Genomic DNA, 24,808 nt, shown 5'->3' on the forward strand with positions numbered 1-24,808 from the left:
ATTAAGAAGGTTTTAGTCACATGGTTTTCTTACTTTAAATAAATAATAATCTCAACCAGAGAAAGAAAGAATGAAGCACATTTACATTTTAATAACACTTTATTTTTGTATTACAAATTTTAAAAAAAGAAAAGAAATGGGTTGTAAAAAAAGATAAGGCACAGCACAAAAAAAATAAAAATAAATGCATGGGTTTCCCATGAACACTAGATGCACTCCATATTGAAGTTTGTTTTAAGTTACAATACATATCATTAAATGATAATAAGCTACTTAATTTGAAGCTTCATTGGTGTACAGAAGATGAGTAAATATGACAGGATGTGCCACACTTGTATCTACTGTATATAAAATTGACAAACATATAATCAGCAATATTAGCAGTCATAGAAATGCCTTTTTGCCATTGGTGTAAATGCCAACATGTGTGGGTAGATACAACAATCAAAAGCAGGTGAGCGTATGATTCTCATGTAACACTGAAATCATAACCTGTGATTACAACTCAAGGGACCATTTACACGACAACAGTTTGACCTAAAGCATTTGTTAGATTTTGCCTATTTCCTTACACAAAAGTTTTGGGGGGCCCAGAAAAAAATCGAAGTGTCACCTCTTGAATGAAACCACAACACGGGCCTGACCTGTTATTAAAACACAGAAAGAACACTACAGACAGGACAACTAAAAATCAATGTCAGCCAGTCTGGTTTTGTTCCTTGTGTGTCTATGTTGACTTTATTAACGATTCCTCCATTGGTTTGCTACATTACTACTTTCTAAAAGAGTACAGCCCCATCTACTGCCCAGGCATGCATACCACAGCATTTGCAGTTTTTTTTTCTGCACTCATGTTTATGGGGATCGCTTCAAAAATGTTTCCATGAGCAGAACATTTCCAGAGGCAAAGGAAAATCATTTCTGTTGTCAAAAACACGGGTGTCATGTAAAAGGCACCTGAGCTGACTTGAAAACTGGTGCATACTGTGACCGTTCTGTAAAGCTTCTGTTATTCATCAATATTTGAAATATGACATAAGTTTTGGTGAACACTTATAGAAAGATGAAGATGGAAACACATAACTCACTTCCACCGTGTTCTTTGAAGTGAACTCTGTTTCATCCGTCAAGACGCTTGAACAACTTCTATAAGATCACCAATGTTGTACCGCAGAAATACTCACGTCTTCATTTCTACCTCTTCATTTGTACCTCTGTCATTAAATTTCTAATTAAGAGTTTCTTGCCAGCGTAGAATATTCATCACCAGGCCCCACCCTCACACATGGCTGCTCCCATTTGTGATTGCGTCAAGGCCATCGGTGGACATGGGAGACGAGGGACGGTTCCGGGAGCCGGGGTGAGAGGCCAGCTGCGTATGGCTGACCTGTGAGACCATATCATCAGACTCCCAGCGCTCCAGTTCCTCCCTCACCAGCCTCTCCATTTGTTCCCTGTGGGCATCTGTTTCCCGTCCCTGACGATCATCCTGTCAGGAAGACATTAAAGTCTACAGTATTTCTGTTTACACATGAACAACTAGCTCATAGAGGACAGCATACACAGCCGTTACAGTCAATCTGCAGGAGGACGAGGTCAGAGAGATTTCAGATCCAAAGGATGAATTTGAGTTTTAGACACTATGCTGTTTGAGCTTTTCATGTAAGATTCAACATGAGCATAATTTTATTGCTATTTTGTGGAGATATAAAGGATTCCTCCAGGAGAAAGTGTATCTAATTTTTACCCTAATGACAGGAACTGGTCAGGGTGTAAACCAGACAGAATGTGTGGTGACTGCGTCTCCATCTCACCTCCATGACTCCATCCAGCAGTCGGCCCAGCACGTCTCTCCTTTTGAGTTTAGATCTCTCCATTGCTTCCAGCTTCACAATAACGGCGTCTATTTTTGACACTATGCTGCCAATAGAGTGCTCCATCCTGTCCACACGTCTCACCAGCCTGTGAAGCAAGTTGAATGTTATTCTACCACGCTCAAGATCCTCCTAATTAAAAAATGACCCAATCTCATGCAAACCTTTTTCACTTTTGTCACATAGGAAATTACAAACCACCATCTAAGTCTTGGAAAACAATTTCTTACATATCAGTTAGTTTAACTTAATTAATTCACAGATTAATAGAAAATCAACCTGTAATAATTATGATAAGCAGAAAAGTGAAAAGGTCCAAATTAAAGTTGTCCCTGAACTCAAATCTGAAAATGTGGCTGCAGCCTCAGCTGATTAATCTGTAAGTACAGATAAGAGAATAATATTAAGAAAAATCCATACACTTGAAACTCTTCATAGGAGACGCCTCCCGAGCTGCTGCCGCGACGGCGAGAGCTGTGGCCGCTATCCTCGTCGTCGTCTTCCTCAGAGTCTTCCTGGGTGCGAGGAAAGCTCCTGCCGCTGTTGGGTCTAGTGAGTGAATTACGTTCCAGATCCAAGTCCTCCTGGCATATGACCAGAAACACACTGAACATCTGCAGGTGTTGTGGCTGAGACAGCACTACCACATAAATGCAGTTTGTGCCGTGCCATCAAATCTTGTTCATCAGGATCAATTGAAATGATCCTGATGAAATGATTGAACCATCAGCACTTGTTGAACATACAGATGGTTTTAGCATCATCACTCACTCTTTCCTTCTCCAGGTCGTCTCTCATTTGTTGGTGTTCATGCTCTGTCAGCTCCTGATCACCATCCTGATCGTACTTGGCAAAGATGGCCTGAATCTCTGCATCTGTGTGGCCCTTTCTGAACAAAGAACAGATACAGAACACATAGCGCAGGCTGCTATTTACAGAAATCCAAACACAGTGAATCAACATTATAATAGGTCTCAGATCATAGCATCCGCTGAGGATTTGTTCACCCTTTAAGATCTTGGCGAAGTTCATCAAAGTTCAGCTTGCCCCCAGCCTGACGTAAACTATCAGAGATGTCGTCTACTGCGGTCTTCTTTAGTCTCAACTTCATCAGAGCTTTGTTACAACCCTTAGAGAGAAAAGACATTTAGGCTTACCACCAAAAATCTTCTGCCAAGTGTTGGTTATTACCAAAACTTAATACTTCTAGGTTATACAATTCAAGGCCTGATGATTGGTGTGACTTAAAGGAACTCCACCAAGTAACAAGTAAATGATTAAGCATAATTCAATACCTTTTTAATGAGGTCCGTCATCTCCATCTCAGACCTTTGCTGGGACATGTCAGCCTTCACCTCAGAGTATGTGTCATTGATGATCGCCAGGAACATGTTCTGCATAGTGAGAAAGAAAAGAGCCATTTGTGTTGAGTCGGAGTGAACAAAGTCTTTGCTCTAACATAACTGGTATGACTATCCTACTCACCATGAGAATGAAGAAGATGAAGAAGACAAAGGTTGTGAAGTAGATGGGTCCGAGCACTGGATTCGCCTCCTCTATTTCTGAGAACTCAAAGTCTCCCAGAATGATACGGAACTGGGTGAAACTACACACAGCAAGACAATTCAAAATTTAATAAAACAAGAACTACTGCAACTTCCCGCGACACCCCTGAATTCAAAATTTAACCCTGACACACTTGCATAGGTCAAAGATCAAACCTAGTGCTCTGGCCTACTTTCATATATCAAAGCACTAGCTTTGACCCAGGGTCTTACACTGGCTTTCTCCCTCGTCTTTCTATCTTATCCGGTTCCTGAGTGTACAAAAGTTTAAACCTTGTTTGACCTTGACCTACTTTTCTCACGGTCATCATCTCATTTTCATCCCCTTTGCTGCCTGAGTAATGTGCTATTTGTTTCATCTTTCTATCTGCAACGGTTGAGAAGATATTTGGCGGACATACTAATGGATGAACGGACGAACACACTAACACTGACAATTGCAGTACATCACCACTTTGAAGTGGGATGCAAAAATAGGAGTGGCAAGGAGTATTTGTGTATTTGTGGACTATATTTTGAATTCTCTCACATGCTGGCTTGGAAGGTGCTGAAATCATTGACTTGGGTTCCAAACACCAAGTAGGCCAGCTGAGCATACGCCAGGAAGATGATGAAGAACATGATGGCAAAACCCACAAGGTCCTTGGCACAACGAGACATGGTGCTGGAGAGCTGACTCATGGTCTTATTGAAGTTTATGAACTTAAAAAGCTGAAGATGGGAGGAATGATTAGTAATTAACATCCACTGTGGCTGTTTTGGACAAACTGTGAGTCAAAGGCGTAAAAATGTATACCTTAACCCAAGAAAAAAAGACGATGATTGCAGCCACGTTGTTGAACTGGGTCTGCACGTTGGCCAAAGACTCAAAGCTGGGATGAGCAGAGTGGTTCTCCAACAAGCCTTTTAGAAGATTGCCAACCATAGCTGATCTGGTGATGTTCATGATAATAGCAACAACACTCAACTGAGAAAAGACAAGACAGAGAGAGAACAAATTCTATAAATATTGCTGAAATCTCTAAAGGAATTTTCAAGAATGATCCAAAAGATGACTTTGATGCACACCACAACAATGAGGACGTCCAGACAGTTCCACAAGCTCTTGAAATAATGCAGTCGATGGATGCGGATCTCCAGCGCTTCCTCCACCACGTAGTACAGGATGAACAGGCTGAATGCCACTTCACACAGACCCACAAAGTAGTCCCAGCCGGACACATATCGAATCAGTCGCACTGTTTGGAACTGCCAAGAGGTCACGACGCCACCAGTGGCAGGGAACTCCACCAACAGCCTGACAAGTGCATCAAATCATTTTGACAGTTAGCAATGAGATTAATAAACACATCATTGAGACTGAGGCTTCTTACCTGGCAATGCAGAAGAGGTTGATGTTCCCATTGTAGACAGAGAAGTCGAGAAATACAGCTCTGGTGCCTCTGTCCAGCCACAGATGGTCTTTCAAGAACTGCAACTGGATCATGGACTCCTCTTTCGTACGAGACAGGTCTTGATAGTATCCTCCACCTCCATATTTAGATACCTGACCCCAATAACTGCTGCTATTCATCTCACTCTCAGTTGCATACACCCAACTAAGAAACAAGAGAAATACTAGACTTAGGATGGAGGCATTTGTTAATGTAATGCTTACGGCGCATTGCTTCCAGACGTACGCTGTTCCATTTTGGGGGCCGAAGGAGGCGGTGTCCTCATTGGTTGGGGTGTATATGCTGTAGCACTCCTGAACCTCATCTCGCAGGTCTTCATGGACGGAGCAGGAATCATTTCGGACTTTGACCTGCCGGAGCCGAGGTACCCCGAGGAGGAGGTTTTCATAGTAGATCAGACTGTGATTCTCTGGCAGGCTCTTGTTGTTGTACCACACCTCCCAGTACATGCCATTGAGGAAAGGCCCCTCCGTGAACTATAATTGCAGAAGTCAGAGTTATGAAAAAAAGAGGACATATGCAGGAATCTCCCATTTTCAGGTAAGCGGTGGAGCGCCTTCAACCCCAAAAATGGAAAAGTCTAGATTCAACCTTAAAGGATTCATTTCAGTGACTACTAAATATTAAGATTTGTTCTGACGATGTTTTATGCACAAAAAGCTTGTTTTGTTTTGTTTTTTATAAACAAAGAAGTTTGACAGTCATTAAAAAGTAAACGAGAAGTACTGCAAAAAATGAAATGAAATGAAGTGAAAATGTTACCTTCCAGAAATCATCCATGGTTGAGAGGCTTCTAAAATTGGAATGGTCCCCCACCGACAGCGGTGTGTCCAGGAAAAGCTGAGACATGACTTTGGTATAGTAGTACATATTCACACTCACCATTCCATATGTCACTGCAGAGAAAAATATATTTTAACATAACTAATATCAACAGATAACCAATTGTTGTTCACATGCAGAGAGAGCCACAGGAGAATTAACAAGGGGTGATCATTTGTGGGTATAAATTCTCTCCCATCTAGTCTAAGCCCAAAAAGACTCAATGAACAAAAATGAACTCCTGAATAGAGTAAACTTAATTTTATTTCGCCTATGCATGACTATAAGTATTGTGTTCATCATGATGTAGCTCTGGAAACTGCTTTTAATAGTCATGATCTGCCTCACAGAATATGCCATAACCCTCTCTGCCAGAGAGTTATTTCCTGATCCACCCGAAACCATAATTTGGCATTTTTTGTTGCAGACAAACTTCACCATTAGTTTTTTCATCACATACATTTCAAATGTGGGATTTCCATCAATGTGTTTACCATCCCAAAATTCAAACATATAATTTGAGTATAGGAGTAAGTAGCTACGATGAGATTTTCTTTGGCTGCCAAAACCATTAGACACACACTGTGAGCTTGGAAAATAACTTACCAGCTACAAAAAAAATGTGCCCATGCTTGCATATTTGATGCCACATTTTAAAGTGCTTCTCGTGAGTCTCTTGGACCAACTGTCTGTTATTTTTGCTTTACATTTGTAGTCACTCTAGGAAAGCCAATGTATTTTAATGTTGTGGACTATTGAAAATATAACGACAATAAAGACTGCCATCCATAAAAATGCGGCTTTAAGATACTGCTGCGCATTAATCTTCACAAAGAGAATAATTTATACTTTTTCAGTTTCCCATTCTTAGCTGTAACACTGCCATGAATAATTTATTTAAATTAAAAATCAGGCTGATTTTGTATTCTTGCTTTGCCGTATTCCCAGTGCGAGATCACTACATAAACGAAATTATAATTTATTTGCAAAATGGGATTGGGGCACACTTTGAGACTGGAGGGAGAGTTTTGTACTGCCATGAACTTAAAGCATAAGATAAAGCTCCAGTTTGTCTCTGCCTCTACCAGCAGGTTGTCCACTTGATAAAGGGCAACATTCACTTAAACCTCCAGAAAAATATCTGATGGCCTGACAATGCACACAAACATGTGTAATGTCAATGCCGGATGTCCTTGTGGGATTTGTGTTTACTTACAGATGCAAACAGTGAAGAGGAAGGCGATATATGTGAGCATCTCCCTCAGTACATTCCTGAGGTACCTTTCTCGACTGCTGTCGCTGTCCTCCATCAGATCAGTACCCCATAGAACTGCAAACAAACAAACAAACAAACAAAAAACTCCATTCAAAAGAACATCAGCACTGGTAGAGCACAAAGCAAGAGAAAAAAAACCTGCAAGATAACTCCTTTTTTTTGTTTTATGTTTTTTTTAATTATTATTGATGCTAGTCCTGAGTTCCTATTTGTATGAAATGATTTAACAAATACAATAAAAAGATTTTTTTTTATTCATCTATTTTTACATAGCTGAATCTGATGCATAAAATAATTCCATTTAGATTCACATAAATTTCTAAATTGAGCTGAGTTTTTCTATTTTATTTCTAACTCTGGACTGTATTTATATTAATCTCAAACAAGTTTTAACCACCACAGCATCATGCTGTCAAACTTCTAAACTTGAATCGAACTATTAAATTATACATTATGTTGATAAAAACAGCTTTGAAGCCGGTGACTAACTCTTAATCTTTTGCAGTATTTGCTTCAGACAGCCGCGCTGCTCGTTCCTGTCCTGCGGCTGGCCATCCGCACTCGGATAAGGTCCTCCTCGGGGGATGTGGGTGCTGCTCTCCCCGCCAGCGTAGCTGCCCAGGCCGCTGCTGCAGCTGCTGCTTGAGGCCGTGGATGCCGACCTCCTCCCGGGACTCGCTGGAGGCCAGTCGGCTTGCATAATTCCATCCTCAGGCTCAAACCCGGGGTTATCCCGACTCCACGCTTGTCTCGACGGAGGGGACGGAGTGCCCGCAACTCCTCCGAGACCCAGGTCTTGATGCTGGATGCTCTCCATCTCTATCCCCTCGCTGGAGTCCAGTCGGTGCGGGAGTCTGCCAGCCGGGCTCGGAGGCAGCTGCTGCGGCTTGACGCGGGATGAACTCATGGTCCGGTCGGTTCGCCAAAAACGCGTTAGTGTGAGCTGGTCCGGGGCATCAGAAGAACTTATAAGTAGAGTGAAACTTTTTCTTTTTTATGACGGCCGAGGCATTTCCAACTTCACTGTGAATGTCTAAAAACAAAGCGGGGGGGGGGGGGGAAATAATCGATGTGAACTAATTCTTAAGGTACATGAGGCGTTACGCGTTCTAGTCACAATAATATATTCGGTAAAATAAGGTGATCTTGCTCTTCTTTGCCATCGTTTGAGGGTTTTCACTCTGATCGATGAAAACTTTCTGTGAAAACATCCAGCGATCTTCAACCCCGTCCCCAGAAACCAGGACCGTGGGTCTAAAGCGACGCGTTCAAAGTCGTTCCCTCCGCAGGCGGCTGATGCCAGCTACTAACTTCCTTCAAGAAATTTTTTGACTGCATTAAAAAAAAAGTCCCGTTTGCGTGGGACAAGAACGTTATTTCTCTTGCCCCGGGACAGCCATCTTGTTCTCGGTCTGTTCAACCCCCCCACCTCAAAAACAGAGAAAAAAAAAAAAACCTTCCCATTTTCATCTGCGAGGTTCTCATGGCGCCGCAGAAGGATGGAAAACATCTGGATGGAAAAACAGTTTCTCTACCGAAATGCCAGCTTCTAATCAATGTTGTTAAATCTAAATTAACTATTTGTGAAGATTATATTTGTTTTGGATTTTTACTGACAAAATCTTCAAATTCAAGTCAGTCCTTTTTTTTCCGCCAAGGTTCTCTTTTTAAACTGCTGCAGCCGTCAAATAAACTGCATCCGTTTGCATCAGTAAGTAAACACAATAAATTGCGTTCATTTAAAAAATCTCCACCATTTATAGGAATAATGAAGGTAGCATTACGTAATCACTCAGTGTTTTGTCCTGTGGTTGCCATGCCAACGAGAAGTGTTGGTACGTGACAAATGTACGCTTACATTTTGAGAGAAAACGTACTTTATGGGCGTACTCTTTCAAGTCATACTTCTCTACTAAATGTAGAGAAATATATTATACATTTTATTCTATTTATTTCTTTAAATCAACAAATAGATTACGTCATGGCCTTAATCAACCAATCAGAGATGAGTGAGATCAGTCGCAATTGCGACGTGGTTTTGCTATTAGGATCTGACTACTGTACTTCCTCCAGCATGGAGCGTACACTAACAGATGGTCGCTGTTAAATATCATCATAAATAAAGTAATAGTGTGTTGATGGAAAAAATGGGAGCTAAAAATCCACACACTGGCTTTTACAGTATATAAAAAAATTGCAAAACCCAGTAAGTCAAATTGTCTACACAAAAAAAACAGCGTTTATTGAAAAAAATATTTATATCACTTGTCAAGGAATATTTGATTGCAGTAACATATTGTATTATATTTTTGTTTTGTTTCATCTGAGCAATAAAATCTTCTTTTCCTTTCGACTTTTCCCTTCAGGGGTCGCCACAGCGAATCAGTTGCCTCCATCTAACTCTGTCTTCTGCATCCTCTTCTCTCACACCAACTACCATCATTTCCTCTTTCACTACATCCATAAACCTCCTCTTTGGTCTTCCTCTAGGCCTCCTGCCTGGCAGTTCAAAACTCAGCATCCTTCTACCAATATATTCACTATCTCTTCTCTGGGCATGTTCAAACCATCTCAGTCTGGCCTCTCTGACTTTATCCTGAAAAAACAAAAGAAATAAAGACTGACCACTAGATGGCACCCAATATCCATTCTACTGAATGAGAACCTTCAGTTCAGTACATCTGTTGTATAATGTTAAATGTAGGTATGTTTCGTTTTTATAATTTGTTTCAGACTTTGAGTCTTACATGTTCCTATATAGGACTTTTCCAATACGGTTAAATTAAAAAAAAATCATAATGCATGTGGAAATTTGTCTTATTTGCAGACGATACTAATATTGTCCAGTTTTTGAAGGTGGTCACTATGCAACTGTTAAAATACTGCTTGAATGCTAATGTGCACCCAGAGGTAAATACAGCTCTGTATGTTCATGCGTATAAAGACATAGGAAAGAACTGCGACTTAATATTTTTGTACATTGTGCGGTGGTAAAGAACACCCAAACATGTACCTTTGACTGTATACTATAAAAAACACTGACAATTTTAAGTCAAGGAAAGGGTTTGTCCTACAAGACAGTTTTACATTGCCCAGCAATTGATGTATTCACTGTGTATAAATAATGTTGGACAGGCATCTTTAAGGTAGAACTGGGGTGGGGGGGCCAGGAAAAGAGATATGGACCGTCTGAACAGACTCATCCGCAGAGCGGGCTCAGTGGTCGGGCTGAGCCTGGACTCTGTGGATATGCTTCTGGAGAGCAGGACCATGTCTAAAATTAAGGCCATCATGAACAACACCAGGCACCCCCTACACACCACCTTCTCCCAGCAGAGAAGCACCTTCAGCGGCAGACTGCTGTCACACAGCGCCTCCACAGAGAGGCTGAGGTCCTCCTTCGTGCCCCGTGCCATCAGGGGGTACAATGACTCTCTCAGGAGGAGCGGAGGGGAGGTGGCGAGGTCAGCACGGGGTTGAAAATGGATTTAATTTAATTTAAATTTAATTTTATACTGTTGTATATATATATATATATAAAATTTATTTATTTATTTCTTATACTGTTTTTATATTTTAATTCAATTTTATACTGTTTAGATTTTATTTTATACTGTTTATATTTTAATACTGTAATATTTTTAAATTTTATACTGTTTATATTTTTAGTTATAGTTTAGTATATAAGTCCTGTTAGTGCTGCATGTGCCTGTCTGTTAGTGTAATGTATGTCTTGTGGTATGTCCTGTGATGTCAGTGTTTCCTTTTCTCCTGGTGTTTATCCAGTATTATTTGTTAAGTAATGCCTGAGCAGTGGATATATGCAATTTCCTCCGGGATTAATAAAGTATCTATCTATCTATCTATCTATCTAACTGTTTCCTGTATTATGGTGAAGTATCATCCTATAGGCTACTCCTGTCACAATCACCAGTAGCTCACAATATAAATTATAAAACATTATTAATATCAAGTATATTGTGCAGCACCTTGAAGTATAAGCGCTATAAACAAAAAACTGCAGGTCTTCTTGGATGTTGTCAGTCTGAAGTGAATTGCAACTACCATAAATGATCCAAAAAATTCAAAAAGGGTTTTGGCAACAAGGTCCTGGGTGCTCAAGGCTCAGTTGTTCATGTGGTGAACAAAGGTTAGGCCATGTTTGACCCTATACAGGAGCTATTGAAACACAAATTGATGAAGAGTTATGCTTATACTGACTGACAGTTAAGTATTACCAACTGGTTATAAAGGTTCCTACTCAATTTGAGGGCAATATCCTAAATGGTTTAGTATTATATCATCAGTATATCAGTAGTATATCATTAGGAAGTGATGTAAGTTCCTGTTGTCACTTCGTGGTACTATACATCAGTCTACATTTTGTCTTATGGAGCTTTTCAGAGCAGGAAATCATACCCAAAAGGCTTGGTGAAAACTGAACAGATAATGGAGTTACTTCTACTTCTTGTTTACTGGCAAAACATTAAACCTCTCACATTGTCATGCACACACAACAGTAATTAAGGATTTTATTAAGATACTATTCATCAGCTTTTAAGTAAATCTTGTTAAATTTCTTAGAGTTTGGAAAATACATTCCATTACAAGAGGATATCCAAATTGAGTGTAACCATCTCTTCAGAAAAAAAACTCTGCCTTCAGTATTGCATTTGCACTTTTGGTGCTCTTGGTTTGGTTGTCGGATCCTACATAGACTCCTACAGTAATGCTTAAGAATGGTCTTGCTATACTGTAGTATTAATTGGAATTCGGAAGGAGGGGTTATTTGCTTTGCGTCATCATATATGTCGCCTAGTGTAAACAGTCCATTGGCTGAATCTTGGTGATGGGGGGTTCCCTGCCCCAGATTGCAGGGGTAAAACAATAAATAGAAGCTATCGCTTTAAAACTTCAATCTCTGGTACAGCAGAGATCAAAGAACCTCTGCTATTCGTGGGATATAACACAACATACTTCTGGGATACTTTTTATTTCAGCACTGTTTCAAGTCGGTCACTCGCAGTTATTTTTTCCCAATATATTCTGTCTACAAAGATAGGTCTTTCATAAGGTAAGTTAGCGATTCTCTGAGCAACCTAAGGTTAACTGAGACTGCTCCAAAGCTAACGTTAGCCACGGAAGCTAATGTTAGCTGCATTGTCTGAGGAAAGCCGTTACTACTCATTAGATAGGCAAGAATATATAAATCAAAGTCGCCACGAGTGTGTCACTACTGTGCAAAGTGTTTATTTGAGCTGTGTAGCACGGCAGTGTGCGTGTCGGCTAAATTCGTCTGCCTTCATATATTTTCTTTTGTGCAAGTTAGCAACGGTGAACTTGTTTCATTGATGACGATTCGACAGTCATTGTCACCTTAAGGTAATAAATTTTAAAGTTTTGAGAAGGATTACTAGCATCAGTGCTTTGTAACGACACGATTTGTCACATATTAATAGTAGCTGTTGTTTGCTTTGAAGACCTGTTGGGATAGCTTCAACAGAATTTGCTGGAACGCCACAATGGCTATCACCGAGCTAAACAATGTCGAGACTGCTCATGTTCGTAATCAGCTTGTGAGTTGTCCGTGAGAAATCACAGTTGATTTGCATGTTGACAGTTCCCTCTTTTCCAGCTTTGATCGAAATATTTTTCTACCGCACATTGCCAAAAAGTGACTACCGCTGTCTGAGGCAGAAAAAAAACGACGACGCCACAAGTTGGCCAGAGCTAGTGTTTGCTAGCTAACTGGTAATGTCGCAAGCTTTTGCGTTCCTCTTCGTCGGGCTAGCGTTAGCCGTGTAGGATGACAATGGAAAGGCCAACAGTTTAAGTGCTGTACCTTCAGTTGTTTATGTGGTCCTGATAAAGTAATATAGCTTATACGTTATTCCTGAAATCTCTAGTTCACTTTTGGTCACGTACAAAGCGAAGGGTGTGAAATACCATAATATTGCTAGCATAGACAGAAGGCCGAACTGCTAACTAGTATACAGTAGGCCACTTAGTTTGAAAAGATCCACACATATGTGCGAAAAATATATTTTTGGTAAATTGTTTTAAAGCAATATTTAATTAAAGCTTAGTTCTTTTCCTTAGCTGCCTAAATTGAACTGGTATCTCAGTCAATGCCTTTTTATTTACAGTCGGTCTCCCTCTTTGTTTCATTGGATGAACGTGATGGCGCAGTTGGACGTTAGCTGTTGTGTTAGCCAGCCAGCTAACCAGCTGTCGTGCTTCTGTGATTGCAGAGATGTTGCTAAAAGGAAACAGTTTTATGCAACAACGAAACCGAAACTATTTCGCTCCTTATAGGAGACGTGATATACAGTAATACGCGTTAACATACTTGCAGTCTGGATATCTGTTTTGTGAATCTGGGCCATCATAGACGTTCATGTCTACAAATGTCGGCTTCCTTGTGATGGCCCGGCTAAAAACGATATATGTGGCAATCCAACCAACACCAAACTTAACTTTCCAACAAATTCTTATTAGTTTATGCGGTATACCTCGGTTTTTGTTGTAGGGTGCTAGCGACTAGTATCGCGTTACAGTACTTGATAAAATAATAGTTTAAAAACCCATACACTCAAAGTAGAGACTCTAAAAGTATCTGTCATAACATTTCAAGTAATTAAGTAATTAAAGAAATTAAATGTAAACTAATTGGGTTATGTTTGTCTAATAATTGTCAACTGATGCTGTGTTTACACATGTGAGCCTAGTCTTCCATTTACAGAATTATAACAAATCTTTATTGTCTGTTTCAGCACTTATTATTGTTTACCAAAGAAATGGTGATGGAGAAGCCAAGTCCCCTGCTTGTAGGGCGGGAGTTTGTGAGGCAGTATTATACACTCTTGAACAAGGCACCAGATTTCCTGCACAGGTAGTCACTGAAAAGCAGTATTGTTGGTCCTTAATCTCTGTGTTGGCAATTTTCCATATAACTGTCATTTTGTTGTGGCAACTAGGTTTTACGGGAGAAATTCTTCCTATGTTCACGGAGGACTTGACCCCACTGGAAAGCTGGCAGAAGCAGTGTACGGGCAGGCGGTAGGTGCTATGTACCATGCTGTGTTGTAGTTGATAAGTAAAGTAATATTTACTGTGCAAGAAGCTCTTATTTATAGAAAATAAATGTGTCACAGATCGATCATTGGCTTATTTAGACAATGGAAAAAAAAATAATTTAGGGTTTTTGTATTAAACTCGTGAATATATTTTTTTGTTAATTCTGAATCAAATTTAGTTAAAAATTGCTCTGCCTTCACGGTTGAATAGAGCAGCAGTGGCTCAGTGGTAAAGCGGGCGGTAGAGCAGGTCGTCCTATGATTCAAGATCAGCGGTTCGATTCCTGCTCCCGCCCCAAAAAAATACCCGGAGGTGAGCTGACAGTGGGAAGTGTCAGCTCACCTCCGGAGCACTGCCGAGGCACCCTTGAGCAAGGTGCCGTCCCCTTTACAAATTGCTCATTTGAGGCGCACCAAGAAGGAGCTGCCTGCCACTCTACATCCCTTGCATGCCTACAGGCCCCTTTGTGTGTGTCTGTGTATTACAGGGGCCTGTACACACTAATATGCATGCGTGTGACTGATTTACTAACAAAAAAACTAGAGTGTGCGTTCCTAATTTCCCTTCGGGGATTATAACAGTGTATTAAATTAAATAAATGTGAACAAAACACTTGCATAGTTTTTTTATTGTATTCAATGGGACTAAAATTTTACATTCAGTCCCCAAACACGTTTGTTTTGATCTGTGCTAATTTGTGTATTTATGATGACTACTTAACAAATCCAGTCAAACAACGCATTCCATTTCAACAGTGCAGTCAGTCATGAAAAAGTCAGGCTTGGTGTGTTGAAGAACTAAATATAGAGTGATCCACAAATTTTTTCACTTTCACTAATATTGGATGTATTTTGATGTTGAATAAGTCTTGATTGAATTAAAAAAGGAATCTTGAGACTTGTCAGAGGTATCTACCCTCAATGTGATTCTAGTTAATTTTCTAACGTGGCAGCATGTTTGTTGTTCTTTTCAAATTTATGAGCTGTGGGGCTTGGAATACCCTGTCAACATGCACAGAAAAGACTAAGATTTTCAATTGAAAGGTAATTTTAAGTAGGATATGATATGGATTTTTGACTGGCATATTTATTTTGTAGGAAATCCACAAGAAGGTCATGTCCCTGCAGTTTAGTGAATGCCATACGAAGATCAGGCACGTGGATGCCCATGCCACGCTGAGTGATGGTGTGGTGGTGCAAGTCCTCGGAGAACTGTCAAACAATGGTCAGCCCATGAGGAAGTTCATGCAGACGTTTGTGCTTGCTCCAGAAGTGAGTACCTCCTCCTTTTTCAGTGCTGTTATCACACATTGAATTTTTCATATCAATACTAATGATTGTCAATTTCCTGCGTAAAAAAAACGAATTGGCAACTATTAAAAAAAAAAGGGTTGTTTTGATTTAGCCAACCAAGTTAGAATCGGATGAGTTGCTGTATTGTAATGAAGTGCATGGCAAATTTCCTTAGGGTTCGGTGGCAAACAAGTTCTACGTCCACAATGACATCTTCCGTTATGAGGATGAGGTGTTTGGAGACTCTGAAGCTGAGCTTGATGAAGGTAAGGTGCTTATAGATATGTAGATCTTCTTTCACTCTGTTTTAGCCAAGCAACCATTTATTTAATTTTTAAATTTAGTTTAATATACTTTAGTAATCCCTGAAGGAGGACACTCTAGTTAGTCCAATCAAATCACATACATATGTTAGTATGTACAAGCCCTGAACACACAAACACACACAGGAGGCCTGTACGCATGAAGAGGAGGTAGAGTGGCGGGCAGCTCCTTTGAGGTGCCCCCAAATGAGCAACTTGTAACGGGGACGGCGCCTTGCTCAAGGGCGCCTCACTCAAGGGCGCCTCAGCAGTGCTCTGGAGGTGAGCTGCCACCTCCCACTGTCAGCTCACCTCTGGGTGTTTGTTTGGGGGGTTTTTTGACGGGAGCGGGAATCGAACCGCCAATCTGAACATTGGACGAACCGCTCTACCATGGTGGCTCAAACCACAATTTGACATTGTGGTTTTGGATTTTCAGCACTATTGTTTATGTAGTATCTCAAACACATAACAAAAACATTGTTACAAATGTCCTATTGGACTTGAGGATGAACCGATTTGGTGGTCAAAGGTCAAGTTCCCACTGGCTGCCAATTACTGTAGTTAATGTTGAATACCCCTTTCTCAGAGCAAAGATCCCCACCCTGTCGTTGGTTTTAGACTATTGTGGCCAATATTTCAAGACCCTCAGACTATTGTGTTCTTGACTATGTGAATACTGAAACTCTCAAAAGAGTAGAGTCATCACCTAAAAAACTTGTTTTTACCTTTTTCCATTCTTTTCTGTTATAGTTCTGTTAGAAACTATTTCATTGATTAAATGTTTGTTTCTTTCAGTTAATCCACAGTAATTGACATCAATAATCCATCACAAGATCATGGCTTTGCTGAAATTGAGCTTTCAAGTGATTGATATTGTGTCACAAGGTTTGCTCAGTCTGCTCTGCTCCTCTTTAAAGTGTCACACAAGAGTGCAGATGCATAATTTCTCACTTTAAATGTATTCACTGGAGTAATCTGCACCAATATTGTAAAATCTTTGTTTTACTTAGAACCTTGCTTTCCGTAAATATTTTTCACTGTTGTCTGTTTGCACACGGAATGTTGCATTTCCATTTTTTAAGGTATCACCCTAAACATAAATAAGTTTTTTTATTTTCTTTCTTTTCACTTAGAATCAGAGGAGGAAGTTGAAGAGGAGCCAGAGGAGAGGCAGCCATCCCCTGAGCAACTCCAAGAAAGCCCCAACAGCACCACCTATTATGAACCTCACCCTGTCACGTACGTTAAAGCCCTTAAATAACTTCAGTACTATCTACTGTATTTGAATGCTTCCTGTTTCTTTAAGAAAATCTAGCATGAAGGATTTTGCTCTTTATCCCTTGAAAATGTTTTTTGTATATCAGTCTGTAATAATTTATCAACTTAAGCATACCTCCCAAACTATGTTGAGTAGTTCCACCAAATTTTCAATGTATATTAAGTGTAATGGGTACATTTTGATGTTTATACAAGTGTTACTGTGTTTTCCACATTGACTTTAAAGGTTTATTTTGTAAATCAGATAACCAAAATAATGTGCATGACTCAAAGGTCATCAGAGGAGTCACAGATATGCCATTTTTCACATACGTGGAAGTGACAATGATGTATGCTCTGTAGAAATGGAGTAGAGGAGTCAATGGAGGAGCCAACTCCAGAACCTGAGCCAGAGCCTGAACCAGAGCCCAAAGTAGAGGAGATAAAACCTGAAGTAGAGGAGAAGGTTCTGGAAGAGCTGGAGGAGAAGGCACCTTCACCAGTCCCTGTGGAATCTCCACCCAACACTCAAGAACCCCCCAAGGTAAGACTGCTGTGTGTGTGTGTTTGGTGTACTTCTTTGTCTTTTTTTTGTTTTTTTTTTGTAATCAGATTGCGTTAAAGACTTTTTTTGCACATCAAAAAGTCTCAGATATACAACATATGAAATGATTATGTATAAAAACATTCAGATTCACATCAGTGTCTGGACGAAGTCCATGCTTCTTAAGTGTTTTGATGAGAATAAGGACTGCACTGCTGCTTATCAGCAAGATGGTTCATACATACAAATTTAAGCTGATACTTTCTCCAAACTGTCTCGTACGCCCATGCTGAAAAACTGATGAGAGAATGTGACATGATGCTTGATCAAAGCCTTTGATTATCATTTATTTTATAATTGAGTAACACATCTATTCTAAGAGAATTCTTTGTTAATGAATATTCCTTTTCCCCCAAAAATACATACACGGATCCTGTAGGATGGTGTAGAGTAGTCACAGAACCTTATTGTATCCCTTGCAGACTTTCTCATGGGCCTCAGTGACGAGTAAAAACCTGCCTCCAACTGGCACAGTCACCTCCTCTGGAATCCCTCCCCATGTTGTCAAAGCTCCAAGCTCACAGGTAAGAACTACTACGTGATATAAAATTTGTAAAATATCGTAAAAAATTTGAATTAAAATAATCAAAAATTGTCCGACTACTTCAGTATTGGGTTACGGAATGGGAATCTAATAAAATTATTAAACCAATACTTTTAACTTCACTGTTAAATGCTGCTTGATCTAGAAGTCCAGGAGCTCTTTTCCAGAAGGTAAAGAGCTCCTGGACTTCAGGCTGTGGCTTCAATTTAAAGACCATTTTGTTTAATTTCTCCTTTTGATTTACTTGTGAACTGCTACTAAATGCCTTTTTAATAATAATTAAAGAAAGGTTATAAATGGAGTCTTGTATTTCTGTGGGAGAGCACTAATGTGATTGTGTGTGACTGACATTCTCTCCTCTCACAGCCCAGGGTTGAACCCAAGCCGGAGACACAGACGGCACCTCTCCGACCCAGAGACCAACGAACCCGTGACAGGCCAACCTTCACTCCGCGGGGTCCCAGATCAGGCAATGGCAACAACCAGAGAGTTTTTGGCCTTTTTAATGTTAAATTGGTATTTATTGTCTTGCTTTGTGTGTATCGCTACCAGATGCCGTTGCTTCTTCAGAGTCACAGACGGGAAAACCACAATTGAGCTTTGTCAACAAAGGTAAACATGGTGTGATGTCACATCATTAATCTACAATTCTTATTATCTTTGGTTACTGAGTGAGAATATTTCAGGGCAGGGACGTGCGGTCAGGGGAGGAAGGTGAGGCTTGGCCATCATGAAAGATACAAAATGGAAGAAATAAATTAAATGTTATGTTTCTCCAGTGATGTGTGTTATATAGTTATTTTCCATTTAACGTCACCAATTTTATATTATTTTTTACTCAAAATTGCTGAGTTTTCACATTTACTGCTGAAATACTAAGAATAGACCTGGGGTGAGGCAGCAGCCAGCCGAACCTTACCATGGATTGCGCAATGCTTCGACTAGCTGTGCTGGCATACTAAACAGTGACACCGTAATGCTGTATCTCTTTGTGCCTCTATTAAAATGTTCAAAGACATTAGCTGTATGAACAAAATTTCCATAGTTCAGCTATTCTATATAATGTACAGTGTGATTTGTCAACAACTGTATGTGTGTAACGTGTTCAGTTAAGCAATCCTAAAATGGCTGGGAAGAGGCACTAAGTGAGGCACCTAGTTCTCCTGCCTCATGGTAGGGGGCGCTGGATCATCCCAGGAATTCTTCCTGTGACTCCTCGCTCATGGAAGAAGTGACGGCAAGCTACAATCTATAGGCAGCAGGTCAAGTGCAGCCATTAATTTGTTTTCTCTGCTCGCCTTGCCTTACTATAAAAATGGAGGATTACATGTTTCAACTCAAAGTTTTTGCGATGCTTTTATTCAAAAGGAACTGCGCATTGACTTAATTTATAAGTAAACATAACAAACAAACATGTAGGTAACAACATAGCATCCTGTGTCTGTGTGGGTTCTCTCCGGATTCTCCGGATTCCTCCCACCTTCAAAAGCATGTGCTTCAGGTTGATTAGCCGGTCCCAAATTGCCTGTAGGAGTGAGTGTGTGTGGGCGGGGTTGTATGTCTTTGTGTGTGGCTCCGCGGTGCACTGGCGTCGTGCCCAGAGTGTCCCACGCCCTATGCCAGCTTCCCATGACTCGCTACAGCGGATTCAGCGGCAGAAAATGAATAAATAATTAAATGTGCTTATTTGTGTGTTTGTGTGCATGTCCAACTAGAGAGTGTAAAGAGAATTTCCCGTTTCGGGATTAATGAAGTACAGTGGTACCTCAACTAACGAAATGAATTGGTTCGGGAAGAAATTTCGTAAGTAGAGACGCGTTTTCCATGCAAATGCCCTAATCCGTTCCAAGCCCCCCAAAATTCAGACATAAATATTTTATAAAGCATAAAAATGCATCAAAATATGTAACAAATACATGTTACGATTAGATTATTACACAATGAATGAGAGTTGTACATAACGTAAAAACGTAACGTAAAAAAATAATAAAAAAATAGAGTAAAGAATAAAAATGATGGTCATTTACCTTTTAACTGCTGTCCTCATTTTTTATTGTCCTCTTTGGTTCATGCGCTCCTGCTTCACCATGCCGAACAACGGAGTGAATTCCAGTCCTCCTTTTGAACTTCTCCAACCACCAAGGCGATACCTTAAACTTCTTTTTGTTTTAATAACGTGGCGATTGTAGATGCATTACGGCCATATTCTTTGGCAAGATCAACCAAGCGCATCCCGTTTTCAGGCTTTTCTAATATCTCTTGCTTTGTTTGTATGGACAAAAAAACTATTTTCTCCGTCACTTTCTTTTGGTCCATAGTGAATACTCAAAAAGTTAGTATATTTGCGCAAAACTATCAGAACACCTCACGGTCGAGGGCTGAATGACGTGGACCCTGCATAAACGCCGATCTAGCTCCACACAGAGGTCCCTCTTAGCCAATGGGATGCCAGGAAGATACTAGGTAATAGCCAATGGCAGAGCAGCTATGAGAATATTGCGTTCAGGAACCTGTGAGAGCTGCAGGTATCAGCCCATACCGTATTTTTTCCTTTTGTAAGTCGAAATTTCCTCGTAACTAGAGGCAATATTTTCCTGCTAAGAAATTTCGAAAGTAGAAAATTTCATAAGTACAGACATTCGTAATTAGAGGTACCACTGTGTAATTCTTCGTCGACATGTATAAAGTGGTTTAATATCAGTATGGGGAAGGTTCATAAAAGTTTAAATTACCGTAAATAATAGTTTGTCGCTGTGTCGCGGAATTTCGTTTTTCACGGGTGGTCCTGGAACACATTAACCGTGAGTTACGAGGGATTAATGTACATAATTCTTTCAAGGTGATATGAGTAAGTTTTTGTTATTATTAAAAAAATGTCATTGTTCTGTGTGTCTGACCTGCAGGTGGCAGGGGAGATGCTGAATCTGGTGACATGGACAGCAGGCGGATTGTTCGGTACCCAGACAGCCACCAGCTTTTTGTTGGCAACCTCCCACATGACATTGATGAGAGCGAGCTCAAAGACTTCTTCATGAGTATGTTTTCTTGAAAAGTAACATTTGGTCTGTGCCCTGAAAGAAAATCAACCACATCATTAATAAATTCAGTTTAAATCATATAATCTTTTGTTACAGCTTACGGACACGTTGTGGAGCTTCGAATCAACACCAAGGGTGTTGGTGGAAAACTTCCCAACTTTGGGTTTGTGGTTTTTGACGACTCTGACCCTGTGCAAAGAATCCTGGGAGCCAAGGTACAAGAGGCATTTCTAAACATTTTATTATCCACTTTAAGTCCTTTTATTGTTTTTGTAGATGCAGATTTCAACAGTTATTCTTGCTCTGAATGTCACGCTTGAACAGTGTGTGTGACTACGGGTAACCTTTTGAAAATTGCATGCTGCCTAATGAACTTCTACTTGTGTGTGGTTGTTTACTTGAGGTCCCTGCAAACCTGCTACCATTCAAATAAATGAATAAGCAAAGTGCATACATACATATACGTATATACACACGCAGACTCTTGGCGCAGAGCTAAGACCAAAATTTTCAATGGCTGGGACAGAGAATTATCCAGTTTTACTAGTGTGACTCAACAGTGTGTGATTCAGCTAGACAAGGTTAGGTGCAAACTAGTGAATGATGTGGGTGGAGAAACGGCACAGAGAATGTTCACTCTGCTTCTCCTTTAGTTCATTTTGCTTTTCTCTCTGCAGCCCATCATGTTTCGTGGTGAGGTGCGTCTGAATGTGGAAGAAAAGAAGACAAGGGCGGTGCGTGAACGAGAGACGCGTGGTGGAGGAGAAGACCGTCGGGACATGAGACGCAACGAACGGGGTCCTGGAGGTTCACGGGGTATCATGGGAAGTGGAATCATGCGTGAACGCGATGGAAGGGGACCACCAGCTCGAGGTGGCATGGCTCCCAAACCTGGTATGGGCTCTGGACGCGGCTCCGGAGGCCAAGGAGAGGGTCGCTTTACAACCCAGCGCCGCTGAGGAGAGCACCACATGCATTGTGGAAATATTACCGTGTTCTTCATGTAGAAACGTATATATTTGTTTTTTGTTCTATTCTTCATTTTTTTGTTCCCTCTTTGCTTTGGAATGTGACACAGCCTGTCAACCATTGGTTTGTGAAATAGACAAAACAAAATAAGCAAACAAAAAATGTCGCTTATTAGTGGTGAGCTGAGCATCCTTTTCAGGTTTCTCAAGAATTCACAAACTTTAATTTGGAAATTTGTGAAAAAAGGCAAACCAACCAGGAGTAATCTGCCACATTAGGAGGGACTGATGAGACTTTTAACTACGACAGTACCGCCCATCATTTGGAAGAGATTATATGCCTTGACTTAACTGGGGCGCTGCTTCAAGAAATTCCTCTATTGCACATTTTATATGGTAGTTTTCTGCTCGTTACTGTTGAAAAAGAGTGAGGTGCAAAGATTTGCGCAGTTCAAGGAGAAAAGCTTGCCTTTTACTTTTTTCCTTTTGAGAGACCACTGCTTCAAAATTGCATAATGCACTCATCAATATGCACTAATGGGTACTTTCGTCGTATTACATTGACATCCATGCTCAGAATGCAGCTGGAGAGATCCGTTTGGTCTCAAAGTGACGCAATTTAACACGGCAGGCCTCACTTGCGGCCTACCTGCTGTGACCAATGTACTTTTCTCATGTTTGACCCAAAACTACGCTTCAATAACTGCTGGATGGACGAGATGGCAAGCCAATCTTTTTTTTTTTCCCTCATTTATAAATCGCATAAAATGCTCAAAACCTGGACCTTCAATAAATGAGTGTGTGTGTGTGTGGGGGCGCAAAGAATAAATGAGAAACAATATCGAACAGTAGAGTGGTAGCTTCTCATTCTGGTATTCTTTTGAGTCTGCATATTTTTTGTTCATGTTTTTCCCTGCCAGTAAGACCACAAAAATTGGGGTGAATGACACCTCTTTCCCCATTTACTCCCTTCCTGTCTTAAGTTTGGAGTGACAGAATAAATGTACAGCAAAAATCGCAGTTAACTGTATGTTTTGATTTCTTTGCAAATTTTAATTTTCTTTTAACTTGATAAGAGCACAATGGTGCCTTCATTTTCCAGTCTTACTGAAGTGTAAAGCGATTTGGGGTTTGCCGCCTTCTAATACAGATCTGCTCATAATGAACTATTGCATCTGGTAGCAGATGCAAAAAACATTTTTCAGTATTCATTAAAAAAAAATTCAGGTACATTTCTTTTTTTTCCATTCTTTACTACCTAAGGCTATCTGTTGTGAAAGTTGTATTTTTTTGTATTCTGTCTTTTCTGGTTCTTAGAGAGTCAATAGGTGCCTGGAATTCTGTTTACTGTTAGATGGTTAAAACATGAAATCTACTCCCAAGAGGTACATTATAAAGATGACCATGGAATATGATATTCACTGTATCATGTCATAATTCTACAGAGTGTACTAAAGTTTGCAGTTTTGGAAAAAGTTTCATAATGTAGTGCAGATACTGTTATTTCTTTTCCGCCTGACCATAATTATATCTCGTGGACGGTCACAGGATAATCCCTGGACGCAGAAGTTTTATCTTTCTTCCCCCCTTCCTTGGCAACAATTTTCTAATCTGTACAGGTGGCTTGGCCACAGAGCCTGGGAACAGACTAGCAGATACTTGGGCTCAGTTTCATAGCTGTTCATGCATTTATGTTTTCATATGCTGATTATTCATTGTGCTTTTTAAAAAAAATAATTTTATTTTGTTAATTACTCCATGAGAGGCAAATCTAATCTGAATGCCATACAGGTAGCGTCCCTCTTGTCCTATGGTGTATTTTAATTTTACCACTCAACAGGGAGGGAAGATCTTATGGTTTCAGCTGGAAAGAAAAACCTGACAAACATTAGATGTTATCTATTATGTTGTATTTTGTTGCACTGAAATGGGAAATTAAAATGATGTAGCATTTTTCTGGAAAAATATACTAATGAGGTCTTCCTTGTCTGGTGGTATTGCACTATCCCCAACATTTCATTAACAATCTTTCTGAGCACAGCCTCCCTTCAAATTTCTCATCTGGCAATGAAAAAAAGTATTGTTTGCAAATAATCAATGAAACCTTTGCTCTGTAGATTTCATATATTTTAGGGAGTTTTCCCAAAGTGGCGCTCAGCTAACCCCCACTTGAAAATATTTTTAGTGAAAATTGTTTTCAATAGAGAATATTGCTGAAAAATCGGGTCTTTATCCTTTAGGTATTTTTATCAGACAGCTCTTTGATGCCTGTAGCCTGAGTGTTTATTTGTCAGGTAATTGCTTTACATTAACACTTGACTGGAATCACATTTGTTACAGCAACAGACAAATGTGGTCTTTAACATGGCATTGGTGGTTGAAAATGTCTGAGCACATTAAGGTTGGATATGTTTTTTTCCCACTGAGGTTTAATAACCTTTTCCAAATTTTAAAGGATCATCGTAAAAAGAAGAAAAAAAATCTAAATTTTCCTGTGGTTGGGAAACGAGTGGATCCTCTGTGTGTATCATTCCAGTTTTTTGAATGAAAATGGAAGTACCCCCTTGGCTTTAGCAGGTGTGGTAAACAGTTAGCTGCCATCTTAATTTCCCTGTGTTTACCCTTGTTGCTAGTACAAAAGTGTTGCAGATAGCGAACCTTATAAGTTTTGTTTTTTTTCTATTTGGAATGTGTTGGAATTAACATACAATAAACTACTGAAATCAGCAGCA

General features: G+C 40.0%; 2 protein-coding genes across 3 annotated transcripts; one reads left to right on the forward strand and one right to left on the reverse strand.

Moving 5' to 3' along the window:
* Positions 1 to 80: 80 nt before the first annotated feature.
* On the reverse strand, positions 81 to 8,433 carry pkd2 (polycystic kidney disease 2). 2 transcript variants are annotated; one of them, XM_068321166.1, is made up of 15 exons: positions 7,481 to 8,433; positions 6,932 to 7,045; positions 5,656 to 5,789; positions 5,119 to 5,369; positions 4,813 to 5,037; positions 4,508 to 4,736; positions 4,236 to 4,406; positions 3,969 to 4,150; positions 3,360 to 3,480; positions 3,170 to 3,268; positions 2,882 to 3,003; positions 2,646 to 2,763; positions 2,295 to 2,455; positions 1,815 to 1,962; positions 81 to 1,489 (listed from the first exon to the last, which is right to left on the reverse strand). In XM_068321166.1, exons 1-15 carry the CDS (start codon positions 7,896 to 7,898, stop codon positions 1,280 to 1,282), a joined length of 2,703 nt encoding a protein of 900 aa, XP_068177267.1. In that variant the 5' UTR covers positions 7,899 to 8,433; the 3' UTR covers positions 81 to 1,279. The 2 variants fall into 2 exon arrangements, with proteins under 2 accessions (XP_068177267.1, XP_068177266.1); XM_068321165.1 differs by having other exon boundaries at positions 2,295 to 2,458.
* A 3,456-nt stretch (positions 8,434 to 11,889) lies between these two features.
* g3bp2a (G3BP stress granule assembly factor 2a) lies at positions 11,890 to 24,808 on the forward strand. Its single transcript, XM_068321871.1, has 13 exons — positions 11,890 to 12,065; positions 13,765 to 13,883; positions 13,969 to 14,050; positions 15,166 to 15,339; positions 15,536 to 15,626; positions 16,799 to 16,904; positions 17,286 to 17,466; positions 17,949 to 18,050; positions 18,437 to 18,539; positions 18,623 to 18,682; positions 20,974 to 21,105; positions 21,205 to 21,323; positions 21,786 to 24,808. Exons 2-13 carry the CDS (start codon positions 13,789 to 13,791, stop codon positions 22,065 to 22,067), a joined length of 1,527 nt encoding a protein of 508 aa, XP_068177972.1. The 5' UTR covers positions 11,890 to 12,065; positions 13,765 to 13,788; the 3' UTR covers positions 22,068 to 24,808.

The sequence above is a fragment of the Antennarius striatus genome, chromosome 8, assembly GCF_040054535.1.
Source record: "Antennarius striatus isolate MH-2024 chromosome 8, ASM4005453v1, whole genome shotgun sequence".
Lineage (NCBI taxonomy): Eukaryota > Metazoa > Chordata > Actinopteri > Lophiiformes > Antennariidae > Antennarius > Antennarius striatus.